Here is a 15,197-nt window from a genome sequence, read left to right as displayed (position 1 = left end):
CCCATAATAATAGGCATTCCAATTCATCAAAGGTATTCAGTAGGGTTGAGGTCAGGTCTTGATACGGGCTACTTAAGTACATACACACCAAACTCTTCAAACCATTTCTTTGAGGGGATAGTTTTCAGTTATGGTGGTCCTAGAACAGGAATGGGCATTCCCCAAATTGTTACCACAAGGTGGAAACAATGGTCTGCAATGTCTTTGTTGGCTATACAATTGAAGCATAACTAAAGGCAACATTTTTTTTTAAGTTTTAGACAGGATTTACCCTCCCCATTTGTAGTATTTACTATTATCACTAAAAGTGAAAGAAAACCCCAAATTTTGGGTTGTCACAAGAGTAGAAATAGAGGAGAGATCCTCCAATGGGAACACTAGTTCTTGTGACCCTGGTGACAATTAGGGACTCCCTAGATGGATTTCTTCAAAACTTCCTCTGTTGGCTATGAGATAGGAAGTGAATGGAAATCTCCCCAAAGAGACACATGGCAAAAAACTGGCAGGGTTTTTAACCCTCCCCTACTCTATCTATATCCCAAAAAAAAAAAAAAGACTTTTGCCTTTAACACCATTTAAAAGACTTTAATTCAACCTATCAGCAGCAGCATCATTTGTGCTGCTTGTTCCTGCATTTTTTGAAATCTTCCTCCTTCCAATTCCCACCCACCACCGAAGCTAATATCTTCTGGTGTGGCAGGGAAAATTTGGCCGACGGATCTATGACCGGCGCTCATCAAGAATACCCGACTTTGCTCGCCCTTTCTGCCCGCCTTTTCCATTCATAGAAGCCATACTTTAGTTTCCATAAATGAAACACAATCTCTGAATGGAGCAGGGCTGATGAATGAAAGGTCGACCTCCTCCATTCATAGATTGTGTTTAATTCCTAGAAGCTATTGAGAGGCTTCTATGGATGGAGGAAGGGGGGCGGAAAGAGCAGGCATAGTCGGACACTCTTGATGAGTGCATATCACAAGTCCATTGACTCTATTACCCCTCATCACACTACTAAAGGATTACAAAAGAGGAGGTAGGAGGGGGAATTGGAGATGGAAGATCTCTACAGATGCAGGATCTAGCAGCACAAAGGACATATCAGATTATTAGCTAATCATTTTCCTTGTGTTCTTTTTTCATTTTATTTTTGCCTAAACTTGGGGGTCTAACAGTACCCTTCATTGAAAACATCTGAACTCTATAATTTGGAAGAATAGCCATGCTTTTGTTTGTATAACTTGTGTTAGCAATATATACTGTACACATAGGAAATACAATAATGCATCATAATTAAAGTAATGGGCAATAGCTACGTATACTTTATTAGTATTTTAATAAATAAGCCTTTATAAGTGGGGGCACGGGAATCACGGTTTGGAAATCTTCCCTTTCTGCTTCCCCACCCAGATGCCTTAGATATACTCATACTTAGATGGTTTCTATAACCTCTCAGTTGAGGAATAACAAGATCTGCACCACTGATGTACAGTAGTCATTACAATCCATTAAATGAGCTGAGTGAGGGTCCTTACCTGGCAGAATGGACGAAGAACAGTTGTCAAAAGCACAACATGAAGTGGATGTCTTGATGCTGCCATTAAGTGAGCTAACGCTTCCAGCTCTGTCACACTGGTTTTGAGGTGCACATGATCGGATGTATCTTGTTGAGTTTGATCCATCTGTTATAAATGTACAGCAATCAAATAAAATACTGATGGAAAATGCGTCGCTCCTTCTGCCTGCCCACTATACAGCTTCATTTTATGTGCTCATTCCTTAATGATATCTAAAGCCAAAATGGGTGAATAAAACTTTTTTGAATAAAGCCTTTTTGCAAATGCCATGAATTCCATGCCTTGCATAGAACACACACTCAAAGCCTTACTTACTCATTACATTTGCCCACCCACTATGATATGATTACAGAAGTTTACTCAAATGGGGAAAATACCAGATTTTAACAGCAAGGTACCTACGAAGACAAGTCAACTTATAGAGCCCACCTCAGGAAAAAAAGTGAGTTGTACGGGTGATAGGCTACCCCTGGTATTACTAAGTGGAGTGGTGGAGGTCCACCTTCATTCTGAAATGAAGAGTCACTTACTGACAGTGGATTCCGTATATGAGGTTGCACACACATAGCCGGGAGAGCAGGTGGCAATGTTACCCATGCAGTTGGTTGAGTCCGTAGTGTTCATACACTCTGTGCATGACAAATTATACCCTATTAATTAATGGAAAAAAAAAAAGAGGAGATGTCAGTACAATACGGTATGTTACTTTGGCTTATATTTAAGACCAGGGGAGTAGTTACAGTACAGTCTAGAGAACCTAGGTAATCTATAAAGGGAAAAGTTATTATAATTCCTAATATAGTATTTTAAGTTTCATGAGCTCATCATAATGAAGGATTACTGAAAAAGTGTCATAGCTAAAAAAAAGGACATGTTCGAAAAGGTCAACCTTAGGAACCATGAGTAAGTGGCCCTGTGGAGAGATGATGCAACCATGACATTCTTCAAAGACACATTCCAAGACCTTGGAAACTGCATTCAGCCTTTGGCCAACAATGGAGTCAAAATGAAAAAAAATGAGTTTATGACAATGAAAATTGGCCTGCTGTAGCACAATGATGGCATTGGTGGCCAGTTTACTAGCTTTCAGCAAGAGGTTAAATTTAGGCCTACCCATCTTGCTTACAAGTTAGCCTTTGCCTACACACGTTGCTCACGAGTTGATGGCATACATGCAATCTACATCAATGATGGCACATAAGGTCCAAGCAATCCTAACGCTAAAATATTTGTAGAGTTAAATGCAAGGGTAGCAGTGCTGGTGCTGGAGGTCCTTTTGCATGCTCTGTAGACAATATAGTTGTATCTTCTCAACTTCCTCTCTAAGGTCTGCTGTTTGCCAGTTATATGATTCATTAACTGTCTCCTTCCCACACCATCATCTGATTCATAATCAATTACACAATAGTTACTGTAAAGTCAACCTGTGGAAGGCTAACAAGAAGTAAATGGGCTTTAAAAAAAGTCTCCATTGACCTCTGCCAGCACTGTGGAGAAATGTTTCTTCAAAGTTTACAACAGAAGGGATAAAGACCTTCTCTTGAGCAGCTTACAATTCTCCTCCTTCTTGGAGCTCCTGCTGTATGTTAATATTAGATATTAGAAGGCTGGAAGACTTCTGAGTCACTGTTGGGAAGGGAATTGGGGGAGCTAAGCTGTTGAAGGGGAACGGGGGGTTGATCTGCTATGTTATCGCTGGGAAGGGGAATGGAGGGCTGAGCTGCTAAATCATTGCTGGGAAGGGGATTAGAGGGAGCTGAGCTAATATGTCATCACTGGGAAGGGGATTAGGGGGAGCTGAGCTGATAGGTCATCACTGGGAAGGGGATTAGGGGGAGCTGAGCTGATAGGTCATCACTGGGAAGGGGATTAGGGAGAGCTGAGCTGATAGGTCATCACTGGGAAGGGGATTAGGGAGAGCTGAGCTGATAGGTCATCACTGGGAAGGGGATTAGGGAGAGCTGAGCTGATAAGTCATCACTGGGAAGGGGATTTGGAAGGCTGAGCTGCCCAGTCACTAAGAGGTAGGGGAGCAGGGGGGCAAATCTTCTAAGTCATTGATGAAAAGGGGAGCAGGGGGAGCTGAGCTGCTAAATCATCACTGGGAAGAGGAGTATGGGGAGCTGAACTGCTAAGTCATCATTGAGAAGGGGATTGGGAAGATTGAGCTGCTCAGTCACTGAGAGGAAGAGGAGCAGGAAGGCAAATATTTTAAGGAATTGCTGAAAAGGGGAACAGGGGGGATCTGAGTTGCTAAATCATTTCTGGGAAAGGAGTACAGGGAGCTGAGCTGCTAAGTCATTGCTGAGAAGGGGATTGGGAAGGCTGAGCTGCTCAGTCACTGAGAGTAAGGGGAGCAGGGAGGCAAAGCTTCTAAGCCATTGCTGAAAAGGGAGCAGGAGGAGCGGAGTTGCTAAATCATTGCTATGAAGAGGAGTATGTGCAGATGAGCTGGTAAGTCATCACTGGGAAGGGGAGTAGGTGAGCTGAGCTGCTAAGTCATCACTGGGAAGGGGAGTAGGTGAGCTGAGCTGCTAAGTCATCACTGAGAAGCAGAGTAGCTGAACTAAGCTGCTAAGTCATCACTGGAAGCGGAGTAGCTGAGCTGAACTGCTAAGTCATCATTTGGAAGCAGAGTAGCTGAGCTGCTAAGTCATCACTGGGAAGGGGAGTAGGTGAGCTGAGCTGCTAAGTCATCACTGGGAAGCGGAGTAGCTGAGCTGAGCTGCTAAGTCATCATTTGGAAGCAGAGTAGCTGAGCTGCTAAGTCATCACTGGGAAGGGGAGTAGGTGAGCTGAGCTGCTAAGTCATCACTGGGAAGCGGAGTAGGTGAGCTGAGCTGCTAAGTCATCACTGGGAAGGGGAGTAGGTGAGCTGAGATGCTAAGTCATCACTGGGAAGGGGAGTAGGTGAGCTGAGCTGCTAAGTCATCACTGGGAAGCGGAGTAGGTGAGCTGAGCTGCTAAGTCATCACTGGGAAGGGGAGTAGGTGAGCTGAGCTGCTAAGTCATCACTGGGAAGGGGAGTAGGTGAGCTGAGCTGCTAAGTCATCACTGAGAAGCAGAGTAGCTGAGCTGAGCTGCTAAGTCATCACTGGAAGCGGAGTAGCTGAGCTGAGCTGCTAAGTCATCATTTGGAAGCAGAGTAGCTGAGCTGCTAAGTCATCACTGGGAAGCGGAGTAGGTGAGCTGAGCTGCTAAGTCATCACTGGGAAGGGGAGTAGGTGAGCTGAGAAGTCATCACTGGGAAGGGGAGTAGGTGAGCTGAGCTGCTAAGTCATCACTGAGAAGCAGAGTAGCTGAGCTGAGCTGCTAAGTCATCACTGGAAGCAGAGTAGCTGAGCTGAGCTGCTAAGTCATCATTTGGAAGCAGAGTAGCTGAGCTGCTAAGTCATCACTGGGAAGGGGAGTAGGTGAGATGAGCTGCTAAGTCACCACTGAGAAGCGGAGTAGCTGAGCTGAGCTGCTAAGTCATCACTGGGAAGCGGAGTAGCTGAGCTGAGCTGCTAAGTCATCACTGGGAAGCGGAGTAGCTGAGCTGAACTGCTAAGTCATCACTGGGAAGCGGAGTAGCTGAGCTGAGCTGCTAAGTCATCACTGGGAAGCGGAGTAGCTGAGCTGCTAAGTCATCACTGGGAAGGGGAGTAGCTGAGCTGAGCTGCTAAGTCATCACTGGGAAGGGGAGTAGCTGAGCTGAGCTGCTAAGTCATCACTGGGAAGGGGAGTAGCTGAGCTGAGCTGCTAAGTCATCACTGGGAAGGGGAGTAGCTCAGCTGAGCTGCTAAGTCATCACTGGGAAGGGGAGTAGCTGAGCCGAGCTGCTAAGTCATCACTGGGAAGGGGAGTAGCTGAGCTGAGCTGCTAAGTCATCACTGGGAAGGGGAGTAGGTGAGCTGAGTCACTAAGGCATCATTACGAAGGGGAGTAGGGGAACTAAACTGCTGAATCACCAATGTAGAGAGAAGCTGAGCTGTTGAGATAATGACATGGGCAACTTAAATGATTCTACTGTGATTTTTAAAATTAAATTGCTCCACAGTGCAACACAATAGTCTCAATTCACATCTTTATTTTCAGCCTTGTGTCTATATTTTGTACATCTCATTGGTGAACAGCTAAAAATATCTGTCACATTTTTCAAAATAAGGTGTTAGCTTTGTAAATTGAGACCAAAATGTGGTTTTCCCAACCCTAAAAATCACAGGCAGGTACACTAGACATAAGCTGGGAGCCCAATATCTGTAGAGCGCCTTGCCATGTTGATGGTAGATTGTGTGTGTTATATACATACGTACCTCCAAAAGAACACATAAACTTAAAATCAAATTCTGATCCATTTGGGCTCTCAGACAGTCGGCCAAGATAACAGGTACTTCTTGAGGCACAGCCACGAAAGACATAGGAGGTTCCTGCCGGAGGGAAAAACACAGTTCATTTAATGATTAAGGCATTCAAGTTCAATACTTTCATGATTTGGATTTACTGATTACTGTCATCCAACAGCAGAACATTAAAGAGCATCAGCTAAAAATAATTAAGCTTTAAATGGAATGCATGACATGTTGAAAGATTATATTCAGCATTGTTGCTTGTTACTGATCCCTGGGCATGGAAATAGAAAATAAATTATTCAGCAGATAGTCAAACCAACTGGCTCCCCTGCTGTGCTATTGATTTCCATAGCCCTAACCCGAGAGATAGCTGTAGTTCATACTTTAGATTGTACACCCTTTAAGGGTTAGGGACTGATGTGAATGTACAATATATATGTAAAGACCCGTGTAAATTGATGGCGCTATATAAGTTCCAGTATTAATAAATAATTAAATCCCAGGATCCAGAGGAGGGAGTTTCCATAACAGACTGCAAACACCCATCCATCTTTAAAGGGGACCTCTGGCAGGACGGATTCCTTTATCACCCAGGAATTAGCCACTGTGCTGTATACCATCCAGAGGGAGGATATTCCATACCTGACTTACCTCATATATCCTTAAAGGGGACCTCTGATTATATATTTGCATGTGTATTTACAATACGCATCTGGTGAGTGCGTATTTTTACCACATCTTTGAGCACATCACTGAATATTGGAACGTCTCACTACTGTGATTGACACCTTAGCACGGATTGTCACTTTATGAACTATTTTATTTATTCATATATATTCTTAATTACGGACATTATTTAAAATTGTAATTTTAGCGCTGCACTTTGATTTTATAAGTCAAACCAATTAGCCAACACTAGGACCAACAGTTATAATCCTCATGGGTAGGACAAAGTGGGTGTGGTGTAGAGTAAACATGGGCATGGTGTAAGGGTTTAGCTAGGGGCTGATCATGAAAAAACACCAAATGATGGGACTTTCAAAAGGGATGATACCTTCCAATGGCATAACCTATCAATAGCACCTACTCCCTATATACACTGGTTTAGCAAGGGACTGAGCAGATAAGGAGCAGGGCTTAATTGGAACAGTTGGATATTTGTCTTGACACCAATACCTAATTCTGCTGATTAGTAATCTGGAAGTTCAAGTGTAAAGTAAAGAACCTGGATAAGAATAAGATTTAAAAATTGTATGTCCAGCCAACATTAAGTGTTAGGAATTGGTCTTCAGAGTTAGAATAATGAATAAAGCAAACAGGAAGTGGAGGGTTAAAGTTATGGGGGAGTTAAGTGATTAAGTAAAGTAATAGTTAGTTAAGTAATAGATTATTGGTTAAGTGTAATTAGTACATTTTAAAAAACATCTTGCCAAAAAGAGTACCTAGCAATCATCTCGAGTCTCTTCTTTGAGACGATTGTTGGGTTCTCTTTTTGGCTCACTGCATTTTCAATTTGGGTTGCCCCTGTGTCTTGGGGGTCCCAAGCTTTTGTGAAGAGCAGCCAAAACCAATGACTTCTTTTGAATTGGAAAGATCTAAGTCAAGGGCCTTACCTCCACCTACCTTACCTCCACCTACCCTCTGATGTCTTAAATGCTGCCTGTGACCCATTTGGAAATATTTCCTCTCCTGAGCAGAAAGAATTCAACTCACTTCCTCTTCTATCCACATAAATTTCACCCACTTAAACTCCTGAGCAGAGAGATGTTCCCTAATTTCCTGTCCTGACCAGAGTGATTTTACCTCACTTTCTTTCCTGACCGGAGAGATTCCACCTCACTTCCTCCCCTGACCAGAGAGATTTTAATGTACTTACTCTCCTAACCAGAGAAATTTCACTTCACTTGATCACCTACCAAGATTAATTTCACCTCACTTTCTCTCCTAACCATAGAAATTTCACCTAACTTCCTCTCCTAACCAAACAAATTTCACCTAATTTCTTCCTCTGATCAGAGAAATTTCACCCCACTTAATCTTTTGACCAAAGAGATTTCACCCCATTTCTTCTCCTGACTAGAGATATTCCTCCTGACTTCCTCTCCTGACCAGAGAGATTTCAATTTACTTCTCTTTACCTGAGAAATTTCACTTCACATAATCTTCTGCCCAGATAGATTTTACCTTACTTAGTTACTCTCCTAACCAGCTCACTTTCTCAGATTTCAGATCACTTCCTGTCCTGATCATGGGTATTTCAGCTCACTTCCTGTCCTGTCCATGGGTATTTCAGCTCTCTTCCTGTCCTGACCAAGGGGATTTCAGCTCTCTTCCTGTCCTGACCATGGGGATTTAGGCTCACTTCCTGTCCTGACCAAGGGGATTTCAGCTCATTTCCTGTCCTGACCATGGGGATTTCAGCTAATTTCCGGTCCTGACCAGATATATTTCACCCCACTTTCTGTTCTGGCCACCTCATTTCCTGTCCCATTAAAAGAGATTTTGTTTCACATAATCTCCTGCCCAGAGAGATTTTACCTTACTTAGTTACTCTCCTAACTAGGGAGAATTCACCTCACTTTCTCAGATTTCAATCACTTCCTGTCCTGACCATAGGTATTTCAGCTCACTTCCTGTCCTTACCATGGGGATTTAGACTCACTTCCTGTCCTGTCCATCTGGATTTAGGCTCACTTCCTGTCTTGACCATGTGAATTTCAGCTCACTTCCTGCCCTGACCAGAGATATTTCACCCCACTTTCTGTTCTGGCCACCTCATTTCCTGTTTCGTTAAAAGAGATTTTGTCTCACATAATCTCCTGCCCAGAGAAATTTCACCTCACTTCCTGACCTAACCAGAACAATTTCACCTCACTTCCATTCTTGACCAGAGAGATTTCACCTCACTTCCTGTCCCATTTCACTAGTATGGTCAGAGAGCACAAACAGAGCATTGATGAAGGTTCTAACAAATCCACACTCTTTGCAATTTTTTTTTAATGGCTGGAGTTGGGTTATAATAGTGACTTTGGGTGGTACAGTGAGGGGGGAGTGCACATCGAATATTTTGTACCGATAAAATCGTGATGTGGTTGGATTTTTAGTCATGGTTAAGCTTACCCGGCAGTTTTGCAGTGTGGAGTAGACAGATGCTCTCACTTCCGACACATTGCATGGTATCTTTGGCTTCACACCAATCAGAATTTGTAGACGTACAGGAAGGACAAGTCATGCCATTGTAAGCTGAAGTGGTGCCTGTCACTGTTTTTGGTAAAAAGAACATTGAAAAAAAAATTGTATTCATTAAATTAATGCGGCTTGTCTTTTGTTGTGGCCGGCCACTTTATTAGTTCCACCTTGCTAATGCCAAGAAAATCTCCCCATACACCATGACACCACCACCACCAGCCTGAGCCATTGATACAAGGCAGGATGGATCCACCACACCTTGACACCACCACCACCAGCCTGAACCGCAGATACAAGGCAGGATGGATCCACCACACCATGACATCACCACCAGCCTGAACCGTAGATACAAGGCAGGATGGATCCACCACACCATGACACCACCACCAGCCTGAACCGTTGATACAAGGCAGGATGGATCCATGCTTCCATGTTGTTTACACCAAATTCTGACCCTACCATCTGAATGTCGCAGCTGAAATTGAGACTCATCAGACCAGGCAAATTTTTTCCAAACTTCTATTGTCCAATTTTGGTGGGGCAAATTGTAGCCTCCGTTTCCTGTTCTTAGCTGACAGGATTGGCACCTGGTGTGGTCTTCTGCTGCTGTAGGCCATCTGCTTCAAGGTTGGACATGTTGTGTGTTTACAGATGGTACTCAACATACCTTGGTTGTAACGAGCGGTTATTTGAGTTTCTGTTGCCTTTCTATTATCTCCAACTAGTCTCCCTATTCTCCTCTGACATCAACAAGGCATTTTCCTCCACACAACTGCCGCTCACTGGATATTTTCTCTTTTTCTGACCATTCTCTGTAAACTCTAGAAATGCTTGTGCGTGAAAATCCCAGTAGATCAGCAGTTTTTAAAATACTCAGACCAGCCCGTCTGGCACCAACAACCATGTCACGTTCAAAGTCACTTAAAACCCCTTACTTCTCCATTCTGATGCTCGATTTGAACCTTAGCAAGTTGTCTTCACCACAGCTAGATGCCTAAATGCATTGAGTTGCTGCCATGTGATTGGCTGATTAGCAATTTGTGTTACCAAGCAATTGAAAAGGTGGACCTAATAAAGTGGCCAGTGTGTGTATATACATATGTTTGAAAATGACCTAGTATGACAGGGGATACTAATATCTTAAAGGACTTACATGCTGGCTCTGGTAGATTGCAGGTGTCGGTTGAACAGATGGTCACAAGTTTTAGGGTACCGTTGAGAAAACTGGCACTGCCAGGCATTCCACATTGGTATATTGGCAAACATGCAGATTTGTATATGTTAATAGCTGCAATACCTGTGTGAAAATAGTACTGGTGATTAAAGTGGACCTGTCATGCTTGACATAAATAAGTAAGTTGAGCTGCGACTTGTGTTTGTCCAACTTACCAACATTAGTTTGAGAGTGAACTCTTACACAGATGGTGCCGTTGGGACATGTTACGTTGGTGTCTGGGCAATACGTGTTGCTGTGGTTGCCTTAAAACATAATATGAATATATTGGTTTAATCATTTTTCCTATGTTTAGGCGCTCTCTTGAAACAACAGCAAGTTTTCCCTTAATACAAATTTTCTTTAAAAATTGATGCAATGGTATAACACTTCTCACTAGAACATACTTCTAAACTGGGGAAGACTTAAAAAAAAAGTGCTCCTGTCCTTCTGTACCAGTCCATTGAGTTCTGTATTGAGAGGTTCACCTACGTAATGGGGTTATGTAGGTATTCTGTAACCATTTTTTTTTAGCATCTTGACCTGGCTTTGATGATGGTACCACATTGATATATATATATATATATATATATATATATATATATATATATATATATATATACATATATATACATATATATACACACACATATACACACACACATATACATACATACATACTATGTACTTTTTTTTTTAACTCTATTATATATACAAAAGTTTAAACTTTGTTCAATATATATGAGTTTAAAAAAAGTACAGAAACGTTTTGAACAAATAAGTGTATATATATATATATATATATATATATATATATATATATATATAAATAATTTTTTAAAAAATTATTATTTGTATTTTAAAAACCCTGTTTTCGTCTAAATTAAATGCAAACTTTTTTTGCATTTTTTATTCTATTTATTCTATTGGAAGGATGTCACAAATTATTATTGTTATATAAACACACACAGAAGTATGTTTTTGAGGAGGAAAGTGTATTGTAGTACATCATACATTTTCTTGTAATCTTGTTGGCATTTTCACATCGCATCATTTGTCATTATATCACACTATTGGATTCATTTGAGGTGGAAGCACATATAGTATGTTAGTGCTTGAACACATGTGGGAGGAAGGTGTTTTATAGCACCATTCAGTAGCGCCACGCTATAATTTAGCATTTTGCCATCTTTATCTCACTGAGGGTATAAGAGAAGTTGTAGGCAGCTGCATTGTTGTTAGTCCATAAGCGCGGATAACAAAGATATATATAAAAAATAAAACATAATATATATTTTTTTCCATTAAAGCCCATATATACATTTATGTCCCTCTGTTGCATTTAATTTAGACAAAAACAGGATTTTTAATTAAAAAAAACAAAAAACAAAAAAAACAAAAATAAATAAATTATATATATATATATATATATATATATATATTTTTTTTTTTTTTCCTGTTTTTGTCTAAATAAAATGCAACAGAGGGATTGTATATGTATATATGGGCATTTATGAAAAAAAAAATATATTATGTTTTGTTTTTTTATTATAGACTAAAAATATGAATAAAAAATTAGGAAAAAAAAAAAGCAAAATATATGTAAAAAAAAGTATACAATATATGAATCCGCAGCGTGGGACATTATGCTTGAAGGTGGTTATTGGGAGGGAGTGAAAGGATCCCAAAAATATTTCATTTTACCTGTTTGTTTAACCCATAAATGGAGCTACAATACCTCCACAATAGCAGGTAGACTGGTAGCTAATCGTCGTATCATTGACGCTGTATTTCTGACCGATGCAGGTACTCTGTCGGGCACAGCCTCGAATAGATGACGTATTTCCTATAACAAATTAAAATAAGTTAAACCAAAAAAAAAATGTTAGGAGCAACAGTAATATCAATAATTATAATATAATAATAATAATATTTTAAAACAAAATGATCAATTTTAAAGCGATGCTTAAAGCAGAACTTCAGCCTAATGGGGAAATTCTACTTTATGCCCTCCTCCCACTCTCCACTACTATTTTTGGCACTTTTATCATTGGGGGGGGGGGGGGTAGGTACCTGGAATTGGCAGGCACCCACTCCCACTTTTGGTTAGATCGCCGCAGAGCATCCACTGGGAGTCACCCCCACCCCAAGACCTCCCCCCCCCCCCCGGCTACAAAATTCTGGGACACATCACAGGTCCAAGAAGGCTTTGGGGCCATTCACAAAGTGCAGTGTGGTTCATGCATGCTGCAAGAAATCACAGCCAGCTGCCCACAAGAGCAGTGAAGAACCTGTTTGGGTGGGGACAGTGCTGGACTGCTGTAAATGACCTCTTTTTTAAACGTCAGCAGCTACAAGATTTGTAGTTGCTGACTTTTAATTTGTTTTCGAAGAGGGTGAAGTCCTGCTTTAAGAAAGTAGCATAGAGTGCCCATCAGTTGTGCTGCCAATTAAGCTACCAACAGGTCTTCAGAGTATGGGAAGAAACTGGAAAGAAACCCACACAAGCACAGGAGGAACATGCAAACTCCATGCAAATAGTGTTCTGGTCAGGACACTTAATTCTATTGTACATGTCCACAGACTCTTGCTTGCATAAACCATCTTTTCTAAAAGGCATTTGATAAAATGTGCAGGGTAACATGTAAAAATGACTTACCGTCTACGTTAGTAGAATAGAGGGCACAGACAGTCTCCTCTCCAGAACAATCCACCGTTTGCGTATTATAACACCAGCCAGAGGAAGAGGATTGGCAGGTGGGACAGGTCACTCCGTTGGGTTGAACGCTGACAGATGGCACTTTAAAATCAGAACATAAAAAAATCACATTTAGTAGATGGTTGACCACCCTGAGTACATCATTAGGACATTGGATTTAAGAATTTTTAATGTACCTAGGGAAGCTTACTCATAAAAGGGACTTCCAAAAGTATCTACAAGCAGACCACAATGGGTGGAGGTCATAGTTCTCTTTCCACAATGAGAACAAAATGCAAATAAGATTGCATTCTGTGTCCCATTCACACCCATAGATAGTTGCACCTTTATGACCCAAGTCATTGTCACACCAACTGAATATTCTAGTGAGTTGACCAACATAATGTGCTGCAAGTTAAAGGCCTCATGGACATTAGCAGGTAGAATTCTGGCTACCCATGATCATCAAATAGATCTGCCAGGATCAATATCTAACCCTACGCCCAATGCAACATTTCTTTCCATCTCTCTAGATGTCTTCAGGATGGTCGCGTGAGCCCTGTCCTCTTCTTCTTCAGTCTTCTCCCAACATCAGGAGATTCTTCTGTCAAGGTCCTACCTTTTCCCAGAGGTTATGTTACTCCATGTGCTGGCATCCATCTTGGATTTCTGCTGAGCATGGTGGGAATCTTTTATGCCTTCAGGTCTCTGAGGTCCATCCCCCAGAGGGGTGTGGCTGAGTACATATAAGCCTGTGATCCGCACATGCTCTTTGCACTTGTGTCTTGTGTCTTTGTCTTGCTACAGCTCTGTGTATACGCTCGTGACTCTTCTGGTATCTGACTCGGCTTGTGACTAAGACCATTCTCTGTGTTTTCCTTCGTTCTGACCTTCCGTTGCTGAACCCGGCCCGTGACCTGTGATTCTCTGTCTACTGTTCTGTACCGTTTGCCCCGTTGTTGTCGACCCGGCCTGCCTGACTACGCTATTGTCATTCTCACCAGCTACACACCATTGGCGGCGGCCATTACCGCAGCCGGGGTGTCTCGGGGGCCGCGACCTGGTTCCTGGCTGCGTCAAGTCCATCCCCACCATCAGGGGCCCTGGTGAAGGGCAGCCTGGGACTTAGACTCCGCGCCCTGAGGGACTTCGGTCTGTTGGTGGTGGTTGTCGTCAGCCGGTGCGTTACCCTGCCACTAGGCCTACCTATCCGTTCCACAGCCCTGCCCTGACACCTTGATAAGGAAAAGAGTGGCACTGACATGATGACATCAGCGCTACTTTCTAAGTCAATACACTGAGAAAGTAGGGAGCTATGGTGACACCCTCCCACGAAGCAGGTTACTGATGTCCTACACTCACAGAATGTCCTCAGTCTTCTGGGTTCCTGGGCATTGTTCAATCCAGTAGACTAAGGACATCTGGAGGCAATGAAGTTGTACTGCAGGGGACACATCCTGCCAAAGCTGCTTAAAAAAAAAAACCACTAGGGGGGCGTTAGGAAAGAGAATATAGCCCAGAGATAGGCTTTAATACGATAATGAAATATTGGAAGAGCAAGCATGTCAAAATCATAAAGTCACATCAAAAATTAGTTTAATATTAACACGGTAATAATAACCTTCTGCATCAGTTGACACCACTGTCTCCTTCCCCAACAGTATAGTATAGGTAGGAAATGTGCAAAAAACATTATACTGACCAAGCTTTGGGAAAGGCAAAAGATTAGGGTATCCCTTTGGACTGAGGAAGTGGTAATTTAAAGCCAAGAGAGTGTTTTGGGGGGAAATAAAACAATTCGATGTTCAATAAACCAGATGGCCCCAATCCATTCTTGGTCATGCGAAAATGGGTGCCTCTGTCACTCGAACCACCAACAGGCTTTTTTCAGACCTCTCCTAAATCAACTACTGTGGTTCAGCACCCGCCTGGGAACCCCACAGAGGATCCAGGGTTGGAACCCCTGTGGTATCAAGAATAATCTTTTTAATCTTGCATGGGGACAGGGTATTGTCCACTCAGAGAGGGTTGCATCCTCCTGCTTGATAGGGTTACCACCATATCAGGTGCTTCTGTCACGCGAACCACCAACAGGCTTTTTCAGATCTGTCCTACATAAACTACTGTAGTTCAGCACCCACCTGAGAACCCCACAGAGGATCCAGGATTGGGACTCCTATGGTATCGAGAAT

The 15,197-nt window shown here is 42.2% G+C and overlaps 1 protein-coding gene across 1 annotated transcript in view; it reads right to left on the bottom strand.

Moving 5' to 3' along the window:
* The window catches only part of LOC149432775 (uncharacterized), a 137,154-nt gene that overhangs the window by 17,256 nt on the left and 104,701 nt on the right, over nucleotides 1-15,197 (bottom strand). The window contains exons 52-59 of the mRNA XM_089665011.1: nucleotides 12,967-13,107; nucleotides 12,046-12,153; nucleotides 10,484-10,573; nucleotides 10,248-10,391; nucleotides 9,026-9,166; nucleotides 5,870-5,983; nucleotides 2,105-2,224; nucleotides 1,533-1,679 (exon numbers count right to left, since the gene is read on the bottom strand). Coding sequence (XP_089521137.1) covers nucleotides 1,533-1,679; nucleotides 2,105-2,224; nucleotides 5,870-5,983; nucleotides 9,026-9,166; nucleotides 10,248-10,391; nucleotides 10,484-10,573; nucleotides 12,046-12,153; nucleotides 12,967-13,107 — 1,005 coding nt within the window. The remainder of the gene's footprint in view (nucleotides 1-1,532; nucleotides 1,680-2,104; nucleotides 2,225-5,869; nucleotides 5,984-9,025; nucleotides 9,167-10,247; nucleotides 10,392-10,483; nucleotides 10,574-12,045; nucleotides 12,154-12,966; nucleotides 13,108-15,197) is intronic.

This window comes from Staurois parvus, unplaced genomic scaffold (genome assembly GCF_062004578.1).
Source record: "Staurois parvus isolate SC_StPar_1 unplaced genomic scaffold, SC_StPar_1.0 ptg002113l, whole genome shotgun sequence".
In the NCBI taxonomy this organism is placed as follows: domain Eukaryota; kingdom Metazoa; phylum Chordata; class Amphibia; order Anura; family Ranidae; genus Staurois; species Staurois parvus.
This window is presented reverse-complemented; position numbering and strand designations above follow the sequence as displayed.